The 25763-nt window shown below is 37.9% G+C and overlaps 2 protein-coding genes and 1 long non-coding RNA gene across 4 annotated transcripts in view; 1 reads left to right on the top strand and 2 right to left on the bottom strand.

Moving 5' to 3' along the window:
- LOC309475963 (uncharacterized protein) overlaps positions 1 to 25763 on the top strand; it is a 195660-nt gene that overhangs the window by 85692 nt on the left and 84205 nt on the right. Inside the window, exons 4-5 of the mRNA XM_082138990.1 lie at positions 5564 to 5893; positions 6578 to 6907. Coding sequence (XP_081995116.1) covers positions 5564 to 5893; positions 6578 to 6907 — 660 coding nt within the window. The remainder of the gene's footprint in view (positions 1 to 5563; positions 5894 to 6577; positions 6908 to 25763) is intronic.
- Positions 1 to 25763, bottom strand: part of LOC309476165 (uncharacterized protein) — a 69724-nt gene that overhangs the window by 14186 nt on the left and 29775 nt on the right. The window lies entirely within an intron of this gene.
- LOC309476403 overlaps positions 1017 to 25763 on the bottom strand; it is a 31061-nt gene continuing 6314 nt past the window's right edge. Inside the window, exon 2 of the long non-coding RNA XR_014198111.1 lies at positions 1017 to 1749. This is a non-coding gene — a long non-coding RNA (uncharacterized lncRNA). The remainder of the gene's footprint in view (positions 1750 to 25763) is intronic.

The following is a 25763-nucleotide window of genomic DNA, read 5'->3' as shown; positions in this document are numbered from 1 at the left end:
TTGTTACAAAGCTCTTAGTATTCCCGTCTCCCACAAAGTCATTTATTCTATCGAGAATACCGATCCAGACCTGCTTAAAACGCCTTGATCGAAGTCCAGATATTATGTCCTCAAATGTCTAAGTCTCAATGTGAAATATTAGCATAATGCCCACCCAAAGGCATACGTAACTAAAAGAAGACAAGACTTTAGCAAATTGTAGTGTTGTCGTTAGGAATGTTGGCCAAAACCGAATACTATGTTTTGGAAAGGAAAATAATATGAGATGGGAAGTAAAAAGATATTTCAATGCTTTTACGTAGTTGCACTTATATAGTTGGGTAATTATATTGTATATAATTTGCGGGCATCAGTGAGCCGCTATCAATATATTGGGTTGAAATCACTTTCACTGTGAATTCGCGATCACAAAAATTCTTTGTATAGGGACCTGTGTAACTGATAAGCAGAGGCGGACAGAGTACACAGCTTAATTACTTGAGTAAAAGTACAGATACCCCTTGCTAAATTTTACTCAAGTACAAGTAAAAGTACTACAGTCAGATGTCTACTTAAGTAAAAGTACTAAAGTACTTGTTTTTAAAAGTACTTGAGTATCAAGAGTACAAGAGTACATTTTCTAAATATTGCATTACTACTGCCACAGTGCTTACATACATTGGTAAACACAGCAAACACTTGAAGCGAAAACTATCATTAACTTGTTCAGAAAATTGAAATAGTCTGGCAAGGTGGGGCACAGGTTGGCACATTTCCGGGATGTGATATTTTTTTTCCCAGGATGGTAGGGGAAGACTCATGAATATTCATTAGGGAAGTCATCCCTGATTGGTCTGATGACCTAACCCCACCCCTAAACCTACCCGTCACTGGGGGTCTTATGACCTCCCTAACCCCACCCCTAAACCTTCCCGTCACTGGGGGTCTTATGACCTCCATAACCCCGCCCCTAAACCTACCCGTCACTGGGGTTAAGACCAATCAGGGATGACTTCCCTAATGAATATTCATCAGTCTTCCCCTACCATCTTGAAAAAAAATAAAAATATCGCTCCCGGGATGGACCTGCTGCGTCTTCATCCATTGTTTCGTCCATGGTTTCGTCTCTTATCTAAATCTGACCATGGAGTTGACTTTGGCGGAAGGCTGAAGGTGATTGCTGATAGGCTGTCCCAATCAGTGGCGCCTGCACAATCCAATCACATTTGAGAGGGAAACAACAAATTGAGGGTTTCCGAGATATTTCTTTTTTCCTTTTTTTTTTGAAGAAGTAACGGGTACTCACAGTTATGGATAGAAATGTAGTGGAGTAAAGAGTACAATATTTGCCTTTCAAATGTACTTGAGTAAAGTCATGAGTACTCCCCAAAAATGATACTCGAGTAAAGTACAGATCCCTCAAAATTGTACTTAAGTACTGTACTCAAGTAAATGTACTCCGTTACTGTCCGGCTCTGCTGATAAGATATTTGTTAATGACGCTCAGGATCTGTTGCACACCAAATCCTCCAGCATCGTCCTGTTAGTCATCTCTCCTTACTATCTCTCCTTACTATCTTCATTTGATAAATGAAATCTGATGTAATCTGATGTATCCGACTACTGTAGCAAGCCTAACCATGTCTCTAGGGGCTCCGTAGAATGTTACTCATTTTCCGTGCCTTTCCAAATTTAGATTTAGTCTTCGAACACATCTCTAGTTGCTGGAATGTTGCACAGACATGTTTTGGGATGCAATAGCAAAACCACCTTTGTTTGGCCTTCTGGAAATTAGGAATCCTTTGTTAATATTTATAACACTGTTCCTGAGCAGTACGACCCAAAAATGTGCTTGTTCACAGCACATTTTACAGAGGACAGCTTCCTGAACCTGGAAGAGCGCAACACAAAGACACAGTTCCGGAACAAAAAAAAAAAAAAAACTGTATTAAATGTTTTCACCTCAGGACATAAAGTTGTCACAGTGAAGACAAATAATTAAACCGTTATAACATCGTATCTGAAAGGTATAAGAGTTAAACCTGCTGCTCAAGTCTTGCTTGCAAAGTTTGTTCTGATCAGTGTTGGGTAAATTACTCTACAAAAAGTTATTTAGTTTGCAATAGAACAAATTATAGAAATTGGATGATAATTATTCACATCAGATGAGTCTCCATCTTTGATCAAAGGAGTAACTCTCACACATTTCCATATTAAGACAAATTAGATTAATCTACAAATAAAATACATTAATACATGAGCAACAAATTTAGCAAACCATCAGGACCAGCACTACTATTTGTTTTTAGATCACAAATAGCATAGATGACATCGACAGGCATAATCTTCTTAAAGGAAAATGAACCATTTGATATAGTGGAATTAAAAGAACCAGAAGTACTATAGAAATCAGAGCACTGAGAACCACAGATAGAAGAGAAATGCTGATTAAAAGCTTGAGAAATGAGTAAAGGATCAGAAATACTTTCATTATTAAATGTAATATTTTTATCAAGCTTTTATTGGGTTTATTCAAAAGATTGTTCAACTGATTCCAAAACTGTTTAGGGTTGTGAAAATCCTGAGAAAAACACTTTATAATAATACGAGTTTGCATTCCTTGTTTCTAACTTGCATAAATTCCTCAAATATCTATAGTTTTCCCAATCAGTGAGATCCCTGGATAACCAATATTTAGACCATGCTTTATCCCTTGGCTTAAAAAGTTTGATAAGATTAGAACTGATCCAAGGTAAATGTCTGCCTTTGACTCTAACAGTCCTCATTGGAGCATGTTTATTAATTACATTTAGAATAAAAAATAAAAAAACTCAATGCATCCTCAACAAATGGAATTAACTGAAATCTATCCCAATTTATATCAATTAGGTCTTGGATAAAACCATCTAGATTAATATGTTTACACTGAATCTGTATATTATATACACTCACCTAAAGGATTATTAGGAACACCTGTTCAATTTCTCATTAATGCAATTATCTAATCAACCAATCACATGGCAGTTGCTTCAATGCATTTAGGGGTGTGGTCCTGGTCAAGACAATCTCCTGAACTCCAAACTGAATGTCAGAATGGGAAAGAAAGGTGATTTAAGCAATTTTGAGCGTGGCATGGTTGTTGGTGCCAGACGGGCCGGTCTGAGTATTTCACAATCTGCTCAGTTACTGGGATTTTCACGCACGACCATTTCTAGGGTTTACAAAGTATGGTGTGAAAAGGGAAAAACATCCAGTATGCGGCAGTCCTGTGGGCGAAAATGCCTTGTTGATGCTAGAGGTCAGAGGAGAATGGGCCGACTGATTCAAGCTGATAGAAGAGCAACTTTGACTGAAATAACCACTCGTTACAACCGAGGTATGCAGCAAAGCATTTGTGAAGCCACAACACGCACAACCTTGAGGCGGATGGGCTACAACAGCAGAAGACCCCACCGGGTACCACTCATCTCCACTACAAATAGGAAAAAGAGGCTACAATTTGCACGAGCTCACCAAAATTGGACAGTTGAAGACTGGAAAAATGTTGCCTGGTCTGATGAGTCTCGATTTCTGTTGAGACATTCAGATGGTAGAGTCAGAATTTGGCGTAAACAGAATGAGAACATGGATCCATCATGCCTTGTTACCACTGTGCAGGCTGGTGGTGGTGGTGTAATGGTGTGGGGGATGTTTTCTTGGCACACTTTAGGCCCCTTAGTGCCAATTGGGCATCGTTTAAATGCCACGGCCTACCTGAGCATTGTTTCTGACCATGTCCATCCCTTTATGACCACCATGTACCCATCCTCTGATGGCTACTTCCAGCAGGATAATGCACCATGTCACAAAGCTCGAATCATTTCAAATTGGTTTCTTGAACATGACAATGAGTTCACTGTACTAAAATGGCCCCCACAGTCACCAGATCTCAACCCAATAGAGCATCTTTGGGATGTGGTGGAACGGGAGCTTCGTGCCCTGGATGTGCATCCCACAAATCTCCTTCAACTGCAAGATGCTATCCTATCAATATGGGCCAACATTTCTAAAGAATGCTTTCGGCACCTTGTTGAATCAATGCCACGTATTGTGCCCAGATTGTTTAAGTGATCACTCTGTGATATATTGTGTCTGGAAAATTAAAACTCCAAGTTCTCCTCCAAAATACAGTATTTGTTAACATGAAAAGTTACTTTAATAAAAAGGCACTCAAAATAAACAGGATCTATATTAGGAATAATGCATTGCATTCAGAATAAGATTTACAGAAACATGTGGCCACCCCACCACCTCTAAGAAGCTCTATCAGATCTAGACAAAACATAATCATCAATTTCATCATCAGAAATTTTACTATGTAAGTGTAATTTTATCTATGTATGCATGCTGCATGTATGTTTGTCTGATGAGTGAGTGTGTAAATCAATGATGTTCTTCTGCTGTTTGATTGCATGTTACATTTATGAATCCAGATTAATTTCTCTACTCACAATCTTTAAAGGGATACTTCAGGATTTAGCATTAAGCTTTGTATTAGTAGAAAACCTGTAGTATTTTCGAATTACCGTGCTTTCTACACTCATATCTCCCTGAGATGAGAGATTTATATATTTTTTGTCTGGAAAAAATCCTCCGATGATGCAAAAATCGTCATTTTGCGTCATCGGAGGATTTTTTGGCCAGAGGCTAAAGACTACAGCCAGTAGTAGGGGCTGTCCCGCATGTTTTCAACCCGCCCATAGAGGGTGGGATCTCACTCACAGAATGTACACAGTATCAGCCGTCTTTCTTTGGAAGCTAAGCTAGCTAAGCTAGGAGAAAGCTGAGTAGTAGGGGTTACCATACTCTTTTTCCCGGACATGTCCGGCTGTCGAGATAGTCCAAAATGTCCGGGATTCAGCTTTTGGTTTCTGCAGTCGCCATTCATTGTTTACATGCACACCTTTTGTTTCAATCTAGCTGCTAACTGAATTCATTCCGATTGGTGAATCTGAATGTAGTGTTTACATGAACGCTAAACAAGTGATCGGTCGATGTGCGTTTTAACATTGCTAAGAAAATTCCCGCTCCTCCTTGAGAGATACGAGATCGGTGCGTCTCAGTAATCAGGCCACCGGCCTCGCGTCGTTCTCCCGCGGCCGTCAGCCTCGTCCTGCTCGCCACAGTAAACATGATGAATGGCGACTGTAGAACGCAAAAGCCGAATCCCGGACATTTTGGGCGATCTCAAAATACCGGGCAAACTCATCACGGAGTCTCACTAGTAGCCTAGCCGCCTTGTTTTCAACTGTGCTCTCTAACCGGTAGGCGTGGCCTCCTAGGGCAGCGAAGCAAGTGCATTCTGGGAGTTGTTGTCTTTCATCCACATAAGACAAAAATACATTTTCTGGCTTTTCTCAGTCTAGAAAGCTGCAAATTCAAAAATAATTTCACATTTCTTCTACATAAATGACCTATTTTAAATACACATTCATCTTTCCAGAGGTGAAGTATCCCTTTAAGATCTGTAGATAAAAATTTTCACAGTACTTTACTGTTGTATAATGTTGTTTAGCTCATAATGAACTGTTCATTTCTTTTCCAGGTTCATCTGGTGCTGATACAGACAGAGTGTCAGTGATGGAGGGAGATTCAGTCACTCTAAACTCTGGTGTTCAAACAAACCAACAAGACAGAATTAGATGGTATTATAATGAAGTTCGCATCGCTCAGATCAATAGAGATCAGAGTAAGATCTGTACAGATGTTAAGTGTAATGAAGATACTGAGAGATTCAGAGACAGACTGAAGCTGGATCATCAGACTGGATCTCTGACCATCATGAACATCACAAACACACACTCTGGAGATTATGAACTGATGATCAGCAGCGGCAACAGCGACAGTGGGACTATTTTTATTGTTTCTGTTCATGGTGAGTCATTATGTTTAAGAGCAAGTCTTGTACATTTAAATCACATCAAAAATGGTTTTATTGAATTATTTTGCATTGACATCCAGAGGTATTTTTTCTGTTTACTTGTAGAAACTCATTATTTTCCTTATAATTTACATTGTTGCAACACCTGTTTTCACCCTCTCTCTGAACGTTTTAGTTTTGGTTTCATTTAAACCTGCCTTCCGAAAAGCGTAGTCTGATCTACATATTACATATTAAATACATAGTCTGTCATTTACTCACTCTCAAATTGTTTCAAACCTGTATGAATTTCTTCCGCTGAACACAAAAGAAGATATTTTGAAGAACGTTGGTAACCAAACACTTGATGGACCCCATAATAGGACAAATACTACCATGGAAGTCAATGGGCTCCATCAACTGTTTGATTACCCACATTCTTCAAAATATCTGTTAAATCCATCAGTCTTTTTTTTTGTTCACCAGCAATCCACAATACAGAGGTTATGATGTAAAATGTTTTATTGCGTAGATATAAATAAAGGTGACTCAACTTTAAATGTATTCATATTCACAGAATGTGGATAAATGTTGCTTTTCAAACTGAAAGTCAAAGCATGTTTTATTGCACAGTTCTCTCATGTTGTGTTTCTTTCCCCCCAAAAAAAGATTCTCAGCATCTGTTGGTTTGTGTTTCAGGTGTTTCTGCTGCTGAACGAGATGAAGTGAAGAGAAAGTCAGTGATGGAGGGAGAATCTGTTACTTTGGTTCCTGGTTTAAGAAGAAAACCAAGTGATGTGATGACGTGGTATTTTAAAGACATTCTCATCGCTGAAATCACTGGAGATCAGAGTAAGATCTGTACAGATGTTCAGTGTAAAGAGAGATTCAGAGACAGACTGAAGCTGGATCATCAGACTGGATCTCTGATCATCACAAACACCAGAAACACAGACTCTGGAGAATATAAACTACAGATCAGCAACAGCAGATTCAGCATCATTAGGAGCTTCAGTGTTTCTGTCACTGGTAAGAATATTTTAGTCATTCAGTGCCTTTTCACTTCAGTAGTTTTAGAATACAGTTTGAAATAATCCCCCAGTAAATGTTTTCAGCGTGGATCATCTCTATTACATGATGCACATCGAAGCAAAATAAAATTGTCATATTGAGTTTTATGTCACATTGCAAATTTTACAATTAGTCTATTGTTAATATTAAAGACAACTGCACAATATTAGCCAGTTTTCATGTGAACCGCTGTTTAGCTGCTGTTGCTCAAAAACCCACCAGATGCTGCCATTTGTCAAATAAATCAATATACAACTTTCTACTGAAAAAATAAAGATGTAATTGTCCATCAAAAGTATTGGTTGATTATAAGAAATTGATTATCAGTTGATCTCCAGTAATAATGTGTGTCTGTCTTCAGCTCCTCCAGATTCAGGTTTGTCTTCAGCTGTTATAGCAGGAATATGTGCTGGTGTTCTGCTGCTCATGACTGTGACGATTTACTATCGCTGCAGGAGATCTAGGAAAAGCAAGACAAAATGGCAAGTATTACATACTAATTTGCAAAATGTAAATAAGAGATTTAATGTGCAAAAATAATCTTTAAAAATTTAAAAGTATGTATTTTTATTCTAATTGACCAAAGTAAGAGTTTGTTGTTATTGTTCAAACAGGAAACGGGACACTGTGCCATGATCATCCTCAGGTGAGAGACTGTGAGCTCTGAATCTGTCTGCAAAACACTGTGAATTTACTACAGATTGACTTTGCTAAGTAGTGTGTATCAGAGCCCGGTTGCATGAAAAACCTTAATTGAGTGTATCCCTAAGGGGAAAATTTATTTACCTAGGTGTTTTATACTAAGCATTACATGATAGTTTCTGGTAAAACACAGCAATAGGGAAGCAGTTACTATAGATTTGACATATCTCATAAACAGAACATAACGACCGCTTACTTTTATACATGTTTAACTTAACACAGTTGTTTAGCTGTACTACAATATTTTACGTATGGAGATTACTAAGGACAAGATAAAAAAAAGCACAAATGACCTAAAATCCTAACACATTGTTTTCTGTGTGTATGCACTATAAGGGTGTGCAGCGGAGCCAACATCTTTATCTGTATCACCCTCAAAATTATTCGTATCTGTCTGTATTAGGATACAACCTGAAGTAGGCATAGCTTTACCCGGACATTCATACAATTACTTGGGAACACCATTACTGTATGTCTGTGGTTTTACAGTTTTACAATCTTTTTTCTTTATCACTGAACAAAAATGCTTTGTACTACTGACAAAATAATAATGGATAATTACATTATTATTTCCACACGTCCATTACACCAAGCTGCAGCTAACCCTGTTTCATAACTTTGGTTTCATTCAGAAATAATCACATAGAAACACCAATTATAATTGAGCACAACAATTATATTTTAAGAGAGCGCTGCTTGAATGAAGAACGGGGGTCTTTACATTCACTAAACATCAGAGAGAAAAACACTTTTCTTTGTGTGTGTGACTGATTCATCAATCCTGAACATTTGTTTTACCTTCTTTGATTCTGCTTATTCTTTCAGGAGGATGGTGTTGCAGAAAAAATGGCCCTTAATCACACTGGCAGTCCACAGGAGGGTGTTGCTAATGGGACGTCCCATTTGGAGACTGAGACTGCACTGAGTTAATTATTAGTTTCCACTTTACTTACTTGCGCCTACCACCCAACTTTGGGCATACGCCACGAACAAGGGCTCTCCAGTCGTCCCGGTCCTGGGCCAACTTCTCTAACTGTCCCCATGTGTGGCCAGACCTCTTCACATCTGCATCCAGGTCGCGGCGCCAACTGTTCCTTGGCCTGCCTCTCTTCTTTTTCCCTTGTGGGTTCCAAAAGAGGACGTGTCTTGCTGTGCTTGATGCAGGCTTGCGAAGGGTATGGCCAACCCATCTCCAGCGTCTTTGGAGGATCACTTCCTCAATAGGCTGCTGTCCTGTTCGCTGCCACAGCTCCAGGTTACTGATGGTGTTCGGCCAGCGTACCCTTAGGATTCGTCTGAGACAGGTGTTAATAAAGGACTGGATTTTCTTCATGGTGGTGACTGTTGTTCTCCAGGTCTCTGCACCGTACAATAGAACAGGCTTTATCATGGAGTTAAAGATCCTGATCTTGGTGTTCCTAGGCAGCTCAGAGGATCCCCAGACTTTCTTCAGAGGGTGGAAAGCTGCCCTTGCCTTTCCAATCCGCACCTTAACATCCGCCTCTGTCCCTCCCAACTTGTCGACTACGCTGCCAAGATAGGTGAAGCTTTCCACTTCCTCTAGTGCTTCTCCTTCTAGCCTGATGGGAGCCGTGTTGTTGTTGTTGACTTTGATTAGTTTCCACAGAGTAACTTTATTATTTTAATAGTGTCACTAAAAATGAACATGAAAAGAAATTAGAAATTATGAGAAAGAAAGGGAAGAAGATCAGCGGAAATTCTCATTACTCGCAGCAAAAAATTGTCATATTACCATATTATTTTCCTCTGTTGGAAAGTCATGGAAACGCTATTGTGGATCTTTTCTTTTGCTATTGGAGCAAATAGGAATGCATTTATACATTGTTAATGAAACATTTTGGTTTTCTGAAATGATTTAGTTGGATGTTTGTCTAACATTTTTTTTAAATGTTGATACTTGTTTTGGAATGTTCAGAGAAAATCCAAAAGTAACTTCTTATAATGTTGAATGATAAAATGGAACAGAACAGTCTTCAACATTCAAATAATCAAGCAAAAAATGTTTTTAAAACATTTTTAAAAATGCTGGACATTGTATAAGAATATGTATAAAAATGTTTTCACAATATTATATAATAAAGTCACAATACAGTGTATTTCAGTGCAATTAAAATAAAATAAAAATGCTGGACATTTTTAATATTCTGAGAATATTAAAATCAGAATCAGTGTGTTTAATTTTTTTTGTTTGTAATTTTATCATTTTTGTAGCTGCTTCAATTCACAATACACAGCTGTGTATTGTGAATTGAAGCAGCTACAAAAATGATAAAAGTCTTTGTAATGTATTGTTTATTGTATATTCCACAACTGTAAATGGCTGCTGCACAAGCATGTGAATAGTCTTCATGGAAAAACATTATTGTTATTATAGATTTCAGATGTTTTCTACTGAATGTTTTCTCTGTTGAAAATTGTAAAGGTGAGTTTTTCTTTGTTACAAAAAAATTGAAAGTGTTTTATTCTGCCTTCTGTATGCATTGCTGATACTTTAGACTACTGTGACATTATCCCTCTATTTTGTCTGTTTCAGTTCTTTCATTTTTGTTTGTAAGAGACAAAAATTGTGTGCCTTGCACTTTTGAAGAATATGGAATTTTCCCCCTTGTTTATGTTGCATTAGCCAAGAAAAAAGTGCCTTAAACTTGAGCCTGTAAATACATTTTCTAACAATGGAAATGAACTTAAAAAATCTCTGTTCATGTGATAAATGCCATTAAAACAGATCTGATCATAATGCATAACTGCTGAAATCTGTGAATTTGTCATGATTTTAGAGATCATTGTGTTTTTGTTCATTCAATCTTTAACATTTACTCAAGCTAACAAGCGGTTCAACTATCCTCAGGGACCATTTCATTTCATCAGCCCATCTCTGAATATCACAATTGAACGTCCCGATAATGACCCTGCTGTATGTCCACTATCATTAAATCTAGAACATTGAAACCTTCTGAAAATAACATTAAGTTTTATATCATGCTTGTATCCATGACTACGGTGACCGGGAGGGGACATGTTTGGTTCACTTATTTTTGTCGTGGCCACAACATATTAACTCGTGGGAACGTGATATTAAGTCGTGGGAACGTCATAATATCTCGTGGGAACGTCATATTAAGTCATGGTCACGAGATCATTTTGTTGAGGTAACGACATCATTATGTCGTGGCCACGCGATGCAAAGTCGTGGCCTCGAGATCATATGTTGAGGGAACGATATATTTTTCTCGTGGCCACGACTTCATATTTTGAGAGAACGACATCTATTTGTCGTGGCCACGAGTTGAGGGAGCCACAGCGGCCAATACTGTAACCGTACCATATAGCAGACTGGGCTACAGCAGAGATGGAGATGACAGAAGAAATAACATTTTACTTAAAATTAGGAATGTCATATAAAGATATAGTGCGGTCTTTGGCATTAAGACATGGGTACGTTGTAAGTGAAAGACACATGAAGCGCATTCTTATACTTTTTTGTCGCACGCATATAGGGACCGTCTCAAAATTACATGCGACATTGGCATAAACGTTTCTAACTTCAATAGCATTTGAAGACAATGACTTACAGTCATAAAATCAACTGTACATTGTTCACCCAGGTCTCATGTATGATGCACACCTTTTAGATTTTTGATATTTATGACAATAAACTGCTAAATCATATGCAAATATTGCTATGTAGGCCTATTTCACTACTGTATGGGATCATACAAAAAATATGACAATATTTAAAGCTCAATATCATTTGAAGACAATGACTTACAGTCATAAAACCAACTGTATATTGTTCATATAGGTCTCATGTATGATGCACATTGCACACCTTTAATATTTTTGATATTTATGACAATAAACTGCTAAATCATATGCAAATATTGGTATTTCACTACTGTATGGGATCATATACAGAATATGACCATATTTAAAGCTCATTAGCATTTGAAGACAATGACTTACAGTCATAAAACCAACTGTACATTGTTCATCTACGTGTCAGGTATGTGGCAGTGGTGAAATACATAGCAATATTTACATATGATTTAGCAGTTTATTGTCATAAATATCAAAAATCTAAAAGGTGTGCATCATACATGAGACCTGGGTGAACAATGTACAGTTGGTTTTATGACTGTAAGTCATTGTCTTCAAATGCTATTGAAGTTAGAAACGTTTATGCCAATGTCGCATGTAATTTTGAGACGGTCCCTAAATATGCGTGCGACAAAAAAGTGTAAGAATGCGCTTCATATGTGTCTTTCACTTACAACGTACCCATGTCTTAATGCCAAAGACCGCACTATATCTTTATATGACATTCCTAATTTAAAGTAAAATGTTATTTCTTCTGTCATCTCCATCTCTGCTGTAGCCCAGTCTATGCTATGGTACGGTTACAGTATTGGCCGCTGTGGCTCCCTCAACTCGTGGCCACGACAAATAGATGTCGTTCTCTCAAAATATGAAGTCGTGGCCACGAGAAAAATATATCGTTCCCTCAACATATGATCTCGAGGCCACGACTTTGCATCGCGTGGCCACGACATAATGATGTCGTTACCTCAACAAAATGATCTCGTGGCCACGACTTAATATGACGTTCCCACGAATTAATATCACGTTCCCACGAGTTTATATGTTGTGGCCACGACAAAAATAAGTGAACCGAACATGTCCCCTCCCGGTCACCGTACATGTCAGACTGTGAGGATGTTGTAGGAGATTCCCACAGTGAAATCAACTGCCAATGGTCTGGTTATTCCATATAGTCCACATAATCTTCCTATCTAACTCTCTGTAAAAGAAAAACAAAACATTAACCAAGATATATAATAAACAGAACAAAACTAGATGTACCGCATCGCGGTACAAAATATGACCGCCGCTCAGGCCTGCACTGGCTTTCCACAAAAATAAATGACGTGGAGTAATTTGGCTGTATTGCGTGTTTATGTATATACCTAAAAAAAGTTATAGTATGTGCATGTCTGTCTGTGTGTGTGTGTGTGTGTGTGTGTGTGTGTGTGTGTGTGTGTGTCTGTGCGTGTATGTATGTGTGCGTACATGTGTGCGCGTGTGTGTTTGTGTGTGTGTGTGTGTCTGTGCATTAGTGATGTTACGTTCGTGAACGAATCGTTCTTTTTGAACGAATCCTTTAGGTGAACGAATCGTTCTCGTTCACGTAATCAATTGACTCATATTTCTCGTTCACTGAAATCCCTCCCTCCACAGCAGCGCGGCGCTATTAGCAGCGCATGCGCAGCTCAGTGAACCGGTGTTTTCAACCTGTCAAAGAATGAACCTCGAGCCAATAGCCTTCGAGTATGAGATGTGACGGAGCATGTGATTTGTTGGATGTAGTGAACGAATACGCCCTTCACTGACTGACCGAGTTGCTTTTGAGTCTGAACCATAGGTCTGAACGAGAGAGAGATCTTATCGTTTGTGTACGAGTTGAACGAACTGGTATGTCGTTCATGAACGAAAATAACCAGTTGTTTGAACGATAATGATGGCGAACCGATAGAGCTAGGTTTGTGTAGTTAGCATGTTTGCATCAAATAATCAAATTTACACTTTACCATTGTAATGAAAACAGGTTAATAACGCAATATATTGGTTAAATATAACAAAGACAAATTAACATCGTCATTTTTTACTTGGTTTGAGTTAAGGGGGGCGCACTTCACTGTTTACTTGATTTAAATTTACACTTCTCGTTACCTGCTTTTCTTATATTTTGGTTGTGTGTTTTAGTCTTAGTTTTGTGGTATTTTGCACTTTGAACAATTTACTTGACTACTTGTGTTCATTTTGTATTATCAAAATGAATTCATTAGCCTACGTTTTATTCATGTATGCACTTCTCTAAAAACTAAAACAAACCCAAAAAATATGACAGTATTATAGGTCTCATAACGTCAGCAAATAGCATTTCAGTTCGGGCTGTGAAGGGGCATGTATTTGGTTGGATCTACTGAACGAATTTGCCTATCACTGCTGAGATCGCTCTGTTTCGATTCTGAACGAGAGGGAGAGATCTCGTTCGTGAACGAATTGAACTGGTACTTTCGTTCGTGAATGAGACTGGGGTAGATCGGTCATTTAGCATGTGATTTAATCTCATTCAAAGCGCAGTTATAGGTGTGCACATATAATTGTTTATATTCATATTCAACATACAGAACATCAACGTTTAATATAATCCCAGATTTATGAATGTGTATGTCTGACTAAATAATTAAAATGTTAATATTATGCAAGAAAACCTTGGTTTGGTCATCTGAACCACTTATTTAGACTTATGTTATTAATTTAGTAAATAAGGGACACATTTTAACAAAGCCAAATCACTTTTTTTTTTGTAACAAGTAAATACGTTCATTAAAACATAACATAAAATACACTCTTTTTCGCCACCTGCTGCAGTATATATCTAATATGAAGAAATTATCACTGAACGAATCAGTGAACGAGTCTGAACGAATCATTTTGGTGAACGAACTGAAAATGAACGAGTCTCTGAAAAGAATCAAACTTTCCACCACTACTGTGCATGTGGATTTGTATGTGTGTGTATGGGTGTGTGTCTGTGCGTGTGGATGTCAGTGTGTGTGCATGCTTGCGTTTGTTTGTATTCCTGCATGTGTGTGTGTGACAGTATCATCCTAAACCAGCAACCCTTCGCTCAACAGCACCATCTACAGGCCGATGAGTGTACAGTCACTAAATGTGCACATAAATGAATTTATTTTATACCCCCCCATGGATGAAATTCTACACAACTTAGCAGAGGATACCCCCAGAGGATGTCAAGTTAATCATACACATGAAATATGGTGCAGTTCTGAACATCTGCACTGAAGATAGGGGCGATTAAAGCAGAATAATATTGCATTTTCATTTTTTATGGGAGGGGCGCAAATCACAAATGAGTGATTATGGGCTAGGTTGATGTGGGCCCTTAAGAGCAACATACCATAAAAATGTCTTCATCCTCGGTGCCACGGTTCAGGTAGTTATTTAGGAAAAACTGCATTTTTTGGGGTTTGGGTGGGCCCAGCGCGTGGGGGGGGGCGGGGGGCGGGAGTGGCCCCCGGGGACCAAACGAAATTTTTCCGTAGAAGTCTAGTGGGGCTACATGCCCACCAAATTTCATGTTCCCCGGTGTTTCGGTGTCCCTGGTATGGTTGCCGAAAAATTTACGGGGGCCCCAGCGCGGGGGGGGGGAAGTGGCCCCCGGGGACCAAATGAAATTTTTCCGTAAAAGTCTAGTAGACCAACATACCACAAAAATTACGTCAAAAAAAATAAAATAAAAAAAAACTTGCGATTTGTTGTTGATGTTGTCTACACTATAGTCCACATACTGTTGGGAGTCTCCACCAGCACAAACAGAACAAAACAAACATGTGGAACATTTTATTCAGTTGTTTCTTCAAATGACTGACCGAACACTGAAAACACTCAAGCTGGTGTGAATCCTCCCACGACAGAGTTTAACCCTCCTATAGTTCACACAATCTCAACACGTCATATAGCCTATAGTTACATCAAAATAATATTTTTATTTACACTTAAACTGTTTTAATAATGGATTTAAAAAAAAAAATAATGTAACATTGGTAATGTTGTATGATGTTATGCATTTAATACATAAAAGACCATTGTATGAATCTCCTTGAATTACATCGGTAAAAAAAAATAAAAAAATAATCTAAATGGTTTTATCATTCAATTAAGTTATCCATATAGCCTATCAATTGTTGTTTTTATTGAAAATCAAAACAGAAAGGTAAAACTGTCTGCTATCTCACAATGCCAGTATTATTGAGGTGTGACTCTAGCAGTGCAACATCTGAGTCAAACTGAAACCTGTGGTCTGATTTCTATAGAAACGTGGTTTGATTTGCTGGATGGACAAACATCTTGAATGTGGCCATTTGTTCCATGTGTGTTTAGTTTGTAGGTGAAGGGCTTCTTCCTGTCCTGCTGTTATGAACCTCAAAGTCTGACTTCCTGTCTAGATAAAGCTGATTTACAGTAGAATAAAATACTGAATCAGTGCATCAAATGCATTTTTTAAAAATAAATAATAAATAGATAAAAGTGTTTCTGTCACATCCGTCTTTTCACATGCAATACAGTACGTAACACAAATGCAACAGCATGTCACTCTGTATGCATCTACAACAGTTCCCACATAAGCGATTTATAGATTATCATGACAGAATATGCTAATTGAAGATAGTTAACTCCACATCAGCAACGTAAATTCATCAACTAATCATTCAGAAATGTCCTGTTGCATTCTACATGTTGTCACTTCTTCTTGAGTCTCTCCATCATTGTCTGACTCCAGTTTAAACATAAAAGGCAGAACAGTTTCTGACATTTTAAGTCAAGTCAAGTCAAGTTTATTTGTATAGCGCTTTTCACAATACAGATTGTATCAAAGCAGCTTCACAGTATTAAATTAAAATAATACAACAAAGTTTGTTTCAAGAGGAATTTATTGATTGATAAAATTAAATTAAATATCCCCAAAATATCCCCAACTGAGCAAGCCAAAGGCAACAGTGGCAAGGAACCGAAAAACTTCATCAAGTGACCTAATGGTGTCCTAAAACTCCATCAGGTGACCTAATGGAGAAAAAAAAACCTTGGGAGAACCCAGGCTCAGTCGGGGGCCAGTTCTCCTCTGGCATTTATGAGCTAGAGGCCGGATTGTAGTTTGAACTGTAGGATTATATGAATGCCTGGCTGAAGAGATGCGACTTTAATCTAGTTTTAAACTGGGAGAGCGAGTCTGAGCAACGAACAGTATCAGGAAGACTATTCCAGAGTTTTGGAGCCAAATGTGAGAATGCTCTCCCTCCTTTGGTGGTTCTGGATATCCTAGGTATGACCAAAAGCCTTGAATTTAGTGATCTTAAAGAGCGCGATGGATTATAGGGTGATAAAAGATCCGTTAAATAGACTGGAGCTAAGCCGTTTAGGGCTTTATAGGTCAGTAGCAATACCTTGTAATTAATACGGAACTTTATAGGTAACCAATGCAGTGATGATAAAATCGGTGTTATATGATCATATTTTCTTGATCTAGTAAGAACTCTAGCGGCGGCATTTTGGACTAACTGTAGCTTGTTTATTGAGGATGCAGAACAACCAGCTAGTAAAGCATTACAGTAATCCAGTCTCGAGGTCATGAATGCATGAACTAACTTTTCTGCATCAGAAACTGATAGCATATTACGTAGCTTAGCAATGTTTCTAAGGTGGAAAAATGCTGTTTTTGTAACATATGAAATATGATTTTCAAAAGACAGGTTGCAATCGAGTATGACACCCAGGTCTTTTACTGTAGAGGATAAAGTAACAGGACATCCTATGATGTTAAAGTTGTATTGTGCGAGGTTTTGTGGGCGGTTTTTTGAACCGATAAGTATTACCTCTGTCTTGTCTGGATTTAATAAAAGAAAATTACGGGTCATCCAATCTTTTATATCTTTAACACACTCTGTCAATTTGGAAAATGTAGCGTTTTCATCCGGCCGTGATGAAATATATATTTGAGTGTCATCAGCATAACAATGGAAACTAATTCCATGTTTCCTTATAATATTTCCAAGTGGCATCATATATATTGAAAATAACAGAGGGCCTAATACAGATCCCTGCGGCACTCCATAGTTTACTGGAGTTATGATCGATTTTTCTCCATTTAAATAGACAAAATGGTAGCGGTCAGATAGGTATGATTTGAACCAGCTTAGTGCTTGTCCTTGAACACCAGTATAATTTTGTAGTCGATCTAAGAGTAATGTATGATCTATAGTATCGAACGCAGCACTAAGATCAAGTAAAACTAGTATTGAGATACAGCCTTGGTCAGAAGCTAAAAGTAAATCATTTGTGATTTTAACGAGCGCAGTTTCAGTGCTATGATGCGGTCTGAATCCAGACTGAAACTTTTCATAGATATCATTTTGTTGCAAGAAAGAGCCCAGTTGAGCGGACACCACTTTTTCTAATATTTTAGACATAAATGGAAGATTTGAAATGGGTCTATAATTTGCTAGATTATTATGATCTAATTGTGGTTTCTTAATGAGAGGTTTTATAACTGCCAGTTTAAATGTTCTTGGAACATGACCTAAAGATAAAGACGAGTTAATAATATTGAGGAGAGGATCTTCCACTACAGGTAACACTTCTTTCAGTAGTTTAGTTGGTATAGGATCTAATAAACATGTTGTTGTTTTAGATGAAGTGATAAGTTTATTTAACTCTTTTTGTTCTATAGTTGTAAAGCACTGTAATTGTTCTTTCGGGGTGATAATTGAAGCTGAATTATAAGGCGCGATTGAAGATTGAACGTTTACAATTGTGGTTCTGATGCTTTCTATTTTCTCAGTGAAGAACTTCATGAAATCATTACTACTGAACTGTAACGGGATATTTTGTTCGGGTGACGTCTGTTTATTTGTTAGTCTAGCCACGGTGTTAAATAAAAACCTTGGATTGTTTTGGTTGTTTTCTATTAGTTTGCGTAGGTGCTCAGCCCTGGCCGCTTTTAGGGCCTTTTTATAACGTGACATACTGTCTTTCCACGCGATTCTAAAGACCTCTAAATTAGTTTGTTTCCATTTACGCTCTAAAATACGCGTTTCTCTCTTTAAAACATGCGTAGTATTGTTATACCATGGTGCTTTATTTTTCTCTCTGACCTTTTTTAATTTAATAGGTGCAACCACATCCAATGTTCTAGAGAGAATGGTGCTCATAGTGCTAGTTAGTTCTTCTAGTTCATCTGTTTGTTTGGGTTCAGGCAGCAGCTGAGACAGATTAGATAAGCAATTTGAGAAATTATCTATGGTGGATGGGAGGATTGTTCTGCCTGGTTGATAACGCGACGCCGCATGACATATTACAGCAGTACGTAATATGCAAGTTACCATGTAGTGATCAGTGACTTCATCACTTTGTGGAATGATATCTATATCGGTTGGATCGGTTCCATGTGATATAATTAAATCGAGTGTATGATTAAGACGGCACCGTTGGTCCGGTGACGTTTTGCTTGACCCCAAATGAATTTAATAAATCTGTAAACGCAGCTCCTAACGCATCATTTGGATTATCTACGTGTATGTTAAAATCTCCAACAATTAGTGCTTTATCGACATTGACTAATAGGTCTGAGAGAAAATCTGCAAACTCTTTTAGGAAATCAGCGTAAGGCCCTGGCGGTCTATATACGGTAGCCAAGGCTAGAGATAATAGGGATGTTTTTCTAACATCTAAGAGCGTAACATTTAGTACAAGTACTTCAAATGAAATAAACTTATAACCCGTTTTCTGGGTAACATTTAGAATATCTTTATAAATGGTTGCAACACCTCCGCCACGACCAATCAGACGGGGCTCATGCTTATAACAGTTTCCAGGAGGAGTAGACTCATTAATACTGAAATAATCATTTGGTTTAAGCCAGGTTTCAGTAAGGCAAAGTATATCGAAGCTATTATCTGTGACTATTTCATTTACAATAACTGCCTTAGGTGTGAGTGATCTAATGTTTAGAAGACCTAGCTTTAGAACGCGAGCAGCGATTTCAGAAACACGAGCACCAGGAAAGCAGTGACTTTGCACCTTACTTTTACCTAACGTAGCGTGTACATGCCGAACGATGGAATCGCCGATGATCGCAGCATCGCGTTCTGTTTCGCGTAGAGGGGAGAAGCGGTTTTGTGTCGATAACTCGAAAACCGGGAGGGTCGGAGAAAGTCTTGGTCTAAACCTGACTCGCGTCTTCCGCTGCGGAACCACCCAGGCTTCATGGTGGCGTGTTGGAGCCGGAGTGAACGAGACCATGGCTGATTTCGACCGATGCTGAGGAACGCACGGAGTAGACGCGTTTGGAGTCAGCGGGTTAGTAACGTTAAACACTGATTTGTGTGCATCGGCGCGTGATGTTTCAAGAGCCAAACACCGGTCTCTCAGCTCGGCCTGTCTCAATAAAAGGTTGTGGATCTGTTTCTCAACAGCTTCCAGCTCAGACTGCAGTGCGTGAAGCTCAAATGTGTCCTCACCTGCACCAAGCGGTAGACTACTTACATCTGATATATTCGCCATTTTAACAGATGGACAGTGAGTTAGCAACGAAGCTACCAGTGATGTAGGGGTGTGCGATATGACGATTTTTTATCGTGGACGATTAAAATGTCTCCACGATCTGCTTTTGAAGAAATATCGTAGTATCGCGCATTCTCAGTTGCTGTTCTGGCGCCTCTGTCCCAACATACTGAACAACGCGACGTATATTCACATAAAATGTTAACGCAGCGGAACACTATAGTTCACAAAAGTTCATAATTTGCATGTGCTTTAATGCCTTGTCGGTTAAACATTTAATTCGCGTGCTGATGCGCTGTTCTAACGTGTGCGTTTCTCAGCGCGTACATGTGAAGCTCACATGCACTAAAAGCCTGTCTACCAGCGCCTTGATACTGGACTAAGTTATCTTTCGAGTCTTATTGTGCTAATACTGTCAAATACACACAAGGTTTACATAAACAAAGTCGGTGATGTCTAAAGTGAAAGCAAACTTGAAAAAATGGAGAGAAAATCTGCTTGTCAAATGCGTGTATAAAAGACGCGTCGAGTGCAGCTCTTAAAGAGACAGTAGTAATAGTAAACAAGCTGCCGTTTGTCCTTAAAGGGATAGTTCACCCAAAAATAAAAATTATCTCATTATTTACGCACTATAATGTTGTTCCAAGCCTGTATTAATTTCCTTCTAATATTTTCTAATATTAATATTTTGAAGAATGTGGCTATACAAACAGTAGCTGGTCCCCATTGACTTCCATAGGAGAAAAATATACTATGGAAGTCACATTCTTCCAAATAACTTTTATTTTCAACAGAAGAAAAACTTATTCGAGTTTAAAACAACTTGAGAGAGTAAATTATGACAATTTGAATTTTTAGGAGAACTATCCCTTTATTGTTAATAAAACAACAAAATGCAAAAAGAAAATCACTCACTGCTCTTGACTGATAACTTTAATAGTAGCTTTAATAAGTATCAATTTATAATTTATACAGTGAAGTCTATGTTTTGTTTTATTTTCATATTTGTTCATTTAATTACTTTCTTCAATGCTACCGTTAAATACATCTACTGTAGCTGAAAACAAAGCACTGTTTATTTAATTTGTATATTAAGTTGTGTGTGTATTGTAATGTGTATCTTTGATCTTAATATTTAATAACAAAGAAAATAATGACAAATATTTTATATCTTCGCCCCGTCTGCCATTCTTTTTTATTTTATATTTTGTTACCTAAGGCTTTGTTTTTAAAATATGGACATTAGTTTGGCTGTAATGCTGTCACAAAATAGTAAAACCTACATAAAAAAGAATTGTGATAAAATCGTTAATCGTGATTTTCCTGAAAAAAATCGTGATATGATATTTTTACCATATCGCCCACCCCTACAGTGATGCTATCAATATTAATACTAATTTATATTATAAGTTTGTTTGTAAGTGAGTGTGGAGAAGACGCGTTCAGCCGTGATCCATGGACGTAACCTTTAAGAGTATGCAGCGTTGGATCACTAATAGGCTTGAGACGCGTCTGCTCAACAGTCCGCGTTGTAACTATGAGGTTTTTTTAGGTTTTTTTAGTGGTAGGGGTGTAGAGTAGACGCACGATAGGCAAAAAAAAAAAAAAAATGTTTGTTTATAAGTGAGTGTGGAGAAGACGCGTTCAGCCGTGATCCACGGACGTAACCTTTAAGAGTATGCAGCGTTGGATCACTAATAGGCTTGAGACGCGTCTGCTCAACAGTCCGCGTTGTAACAATGAGGTTTGAGCAGTAACATTAGTGCTTCTCAGTGAGGAAAAGTAGAAAATGTTCGTTGTAAGCGAGTTTAAAGAGAAAAATCAAGAATTATAAATCAAATCGATAGAGCTCCAAAAACAACAACGCATTCAGACGCAACGCATGATAATAACAGGACAAGACATTACTCACCGTGTTTGTTGAGTGTTTCTTACTCACCTGAGCTTTTCTGAACTCAAAGGCGCGAGCGCGCGAGAGAAAATAAATAAATAAAAATAGCTGAGCGCACACGGGTGGCGCGGTTACAGGCTAGCGAATTACTAGCGTGTTGTGCTAGTAGTAACGTAAGCTAGCGATGTCAGGGTTGGGTAAGCTGTATTTAGTAGTAATATAAACAACTAGAAATTGTAGTAAATGATGGTTCAAAACAAGGAAATACGAGGCTAAGACGGAGCTTACAGCACCGAAGCAGACACACTCACAGCAGGCAGCGAGAAAAATCAAGAATTATAAATCAAATCGATAGAGCTCCAAAAACAACGCATTCAGACGCGACGCATGATAATAACAGGACAAGACATTACTCACCGTGTTTGTTGAGTGTTTCTTACTCACCTGAGCTTTTATGAACTCAAAGGCGCGAGCGCGCGAGAGAAAATAAATAAATAAAAATAGCTGAGCGCACACGGGTGCCACGCGTTTACAGGCTAGCGAATTACTAGCGTGCTGTGCTAGTAGTAACGGAAGCTAGCGATGTTCGGTAAGCTGTATTTAGTAGTAGTATAACAACTAGTAATTGTAGTAGATGATGGTTCAAAACAAGGAAAATACGAGGCTAAGACGGAGCTTACAGCACAGAGCAAACACACTCACAGCAGGCAGCGAGGCAGAAGCACTAAACATTTTAGTGCTTGTCTGCATGAGGTAATCGGAGCTGCTAAAACACACACACACACACATGTGCTCTTGAAGCCCCGCCCTCTGTGCAGCAGCTCATTTGTATTTAAAGGGACACACACGTTTTTACTGACCCTCAAAAAGGACAATTTTAACATGCTGTACAACATTATCTGTGGGGTATTTTGAGCTAAAACTTCACATACACACTCTGGGGACAACAGAGACTTATTTTACATATTGTAAAAAGGGGCATTATACCACCCCTTTAATATCAGGGTGTGAAGAGAGTTTCAGTGGACATGGTGTCCATGACGTCACCTGCAGGTTTCTGAAGAGCATTTTTGAAGCCCAAAGTGAGCGACACAGGCAGTCGCCATCTTGGTTGCCTGTTACCGCGCGTCACTCCCGGATAACCGAAAATGGGCAAAGAGGAGGGATTAGCTGAGGTGACAGCAGCAGACGCTAACAGACAGCAGATGAACTATTAGTAGTGACAGCAGCGGCAATCCACCTGTCACTCAAGTGGCCACGCCCTTAATTATGCAGAACTTTAATACTTAATAACATTTTAACGGATGAGTTTGTGGCACTGTCACACATGACACATGTTTTACCCACTCTATATAATGATTTTATGTATATTAGAGCTTTAATGGGTTGACATTGTCTTAGTCATTTTAGTCCATTTTATTCCTCTTATCTGTTTTAATGTGTATGATATGTTTAATATGGTGTTGGACTCAAGAGAAAGACCAGAAGGTTGTCACTTGGTTTCAACCAGTATAACAAAAAGTGTTTATACATTTTTTTTTTATTATCTACCCTACCTTTAATTTTTTTATATATTTAAGGCTAACTTAATATTTTTGTTTTGTGACTACATCAATTATTTTTGGTTTCATAACTAACTGGACAGTCAATCTAGTTCCCAGCATGCTTTGCTTGATACTAGTAGGAGAGTAATGCTGCGTCCGAAATACTACATTTGGTTTGAAACTTACCTCACTACACGTGTATAGTATGAATTAAATTCAGATGGACTTTATCCACCATGTATAGTACTACTGTATATTATAGTATGTGTGTATAGTGACTGTCATGTCTGTTGTTGGCCATGTTTCATATCTTTTTGAAGTATATGCTGTTCCATGTTTCAATGTGCCAGGGCTGTTCATAGTTACGTTTTTTTTTTTTTTTTTATGGTTTGTTACACGTTTTTGCATTTTGTTTATATTTTGTTTCATGTTTTTTTGGATGTTTGGACACTGTAAATGAACTGCACTTGGGTTCTCTTCACCATCGTCTTCATCTGCTTCCATGTCAGCACCGTTACAGTGAACATCGTATTCTCACTTCTCACTGGAAGTAGTATCATCCAGAAACTTTTCGCCTGCTGTTTTCTGGATACTATGAATGTTACATGCTACTTGTCAATTACATAAAATGACATGTTATAATATGAGGCTATATTCTAAGCATTATGTTAGCTCTAAACTACTGGATGATATAAGTTTGATCAAATGGTAGTAGGGTCATTTGAGCCAAGTCCTGGTTTTCTGATTATTTCTTCTTAAGCATTATTTTACTGCAATTCCACATTGCATTTCATGAATTTTTGTTATTATTTTTATTATTTTGTTCTGATCATTTTAAATAGGCCTTGTATTAATAAGTGGGATATTGTGTTTTTTTTTAGCCCAGTTCTGTAAGGTTAATTGCAGTCAATGTATTTTTTTTTTCTTCAATTTGATCATTATTTTGTTCTGAAATTTAAAAATAAGCAGTGTTATCAGCCAGCTTAATCAGTTGCACAGTCTACCCCCATGTGGCTCAACTTATCGTCTTCCTATATACTCCTCAATGGGGTAAGTAAGTTGAGGCAAGAGACCACTTTTGGAAAATACATTTCCACATAAACTAATCTATTTATATGAATATGATGTGTATTTTCTGGTTGTATAATGATTGTATAACATAACTGTGTAATAAACGTAAATGGGGCTATCAAATGTGTGTAAATCAATTATTTGGTCATAATAGGCAGGAGGGGCAATAATATTATTCTAAAACTGGAAATTGGCTGGTTTTAATGGGTTTATATATCTGTCAAAATGTCGCACCTAGTGGTGGGCAGATCGAGGCTTCTTGGAACACTGAAACTGGATACTTTGGAACGCTCCGACACGACACCCGTCTCCACAATGACCCCTAGTGGACAGAACAGTGTAAATGCAACAAAACCCATTTTAAATGCATAAAAACACCTTTTACAAATCTATTGCAATTATTTGACTGAAAGTAAATTTTTCAAATGCAATGATCTAATCATCTAATAAGATTATCAAGTGTCTATATGTTCTTTTATTTATTGCAGGGTTTGTTTAGTTTGTTCTATGAATGGCTCAGCTAAACAGGCAATAGAGACTATAAACTACCATATTAATTTTAATTATACTAATGTCTAATTAAAACGTCTACAAATGTATAAAACTGATCAGAGATCAGGTAAAACCCACAGACACTTGTTCAGTGATTCATGGGTTGACAGAGATCATCGCCCCCAGCGGTGAAACATTGAAATTTCCAAGAGTATCGAAACAGTTATGACGTAATGAAGCCTCGTTCAATGAAATCACGTGACTCTGGCAGTTCATACATTTTTATATCACAAACACAATCAAATAAATCTCGCTTAAACTCATTTAGGCTATAAATATTACCCATGCAATTATTATCTTGAATTATTATTATTATCTATCAAAAAAAAAAAAAAAGAAGAAAAAAAACGTAATATCACTACTTCCTCGACAACAGGTTAAAATCAGCCTTCAGGCTCCTCCATTCCTGCAGCCGACGTCGAATTCGACGTCGAAACGATTCCTGCATTGATTGTTTGGGGAAAATTATGAAGATGAAGGTTCCCGCAGTTCGGTTGCTCGTATTGCTCTGGGGTTTAATCGTCCATGGTAAGACATTTAGGTTTATATGTCTCGTTTCTTGCCGACGGTGAAAACGAAAGTAACCAAAAGTTTTCTTTTTGCTTTATATTCGACAGAAAAATATTTATCATTTGTATTTTGCAGTGTGTTTTACGTGACCATTGTTACATTTAAGCAGTAGCCTAGGCTATGTTGCAGCATCTACCTCGTTCAAAAGCAAAAGTGACGTATTTATGTTTTGTATCAGCTCTAATATTAAATACGACAGAAATGCATTTATCGATTGTATTTTGCTTTGTGTGTTTTACCCTGATCATAATAGAAATATTTGTCACAGTCGCTTCTTGTCCACGATAAAAAGAACGACGTCATAGTGGCCTATCAGTCTTGT

This window comes from Leuciscus leuciscus (genome assembly GCF_965113295.1).
Source record: "Leuciscus leuciscus genome assembly, chromosome: 15".
NCBI classification, from domain to species: domain Eukaryota; kingdom Metazoa; phylum Chordata; class Actinopteri; order Cypriniformes; family Leuciscidae; genus Leuciscus; species Leuciscus leuciscus.
The sequence above is the reverse complement of the archived record's forward strand: the minus strand, read 5'-3'. Positions and strand labels throughout refer to the sequence as shown.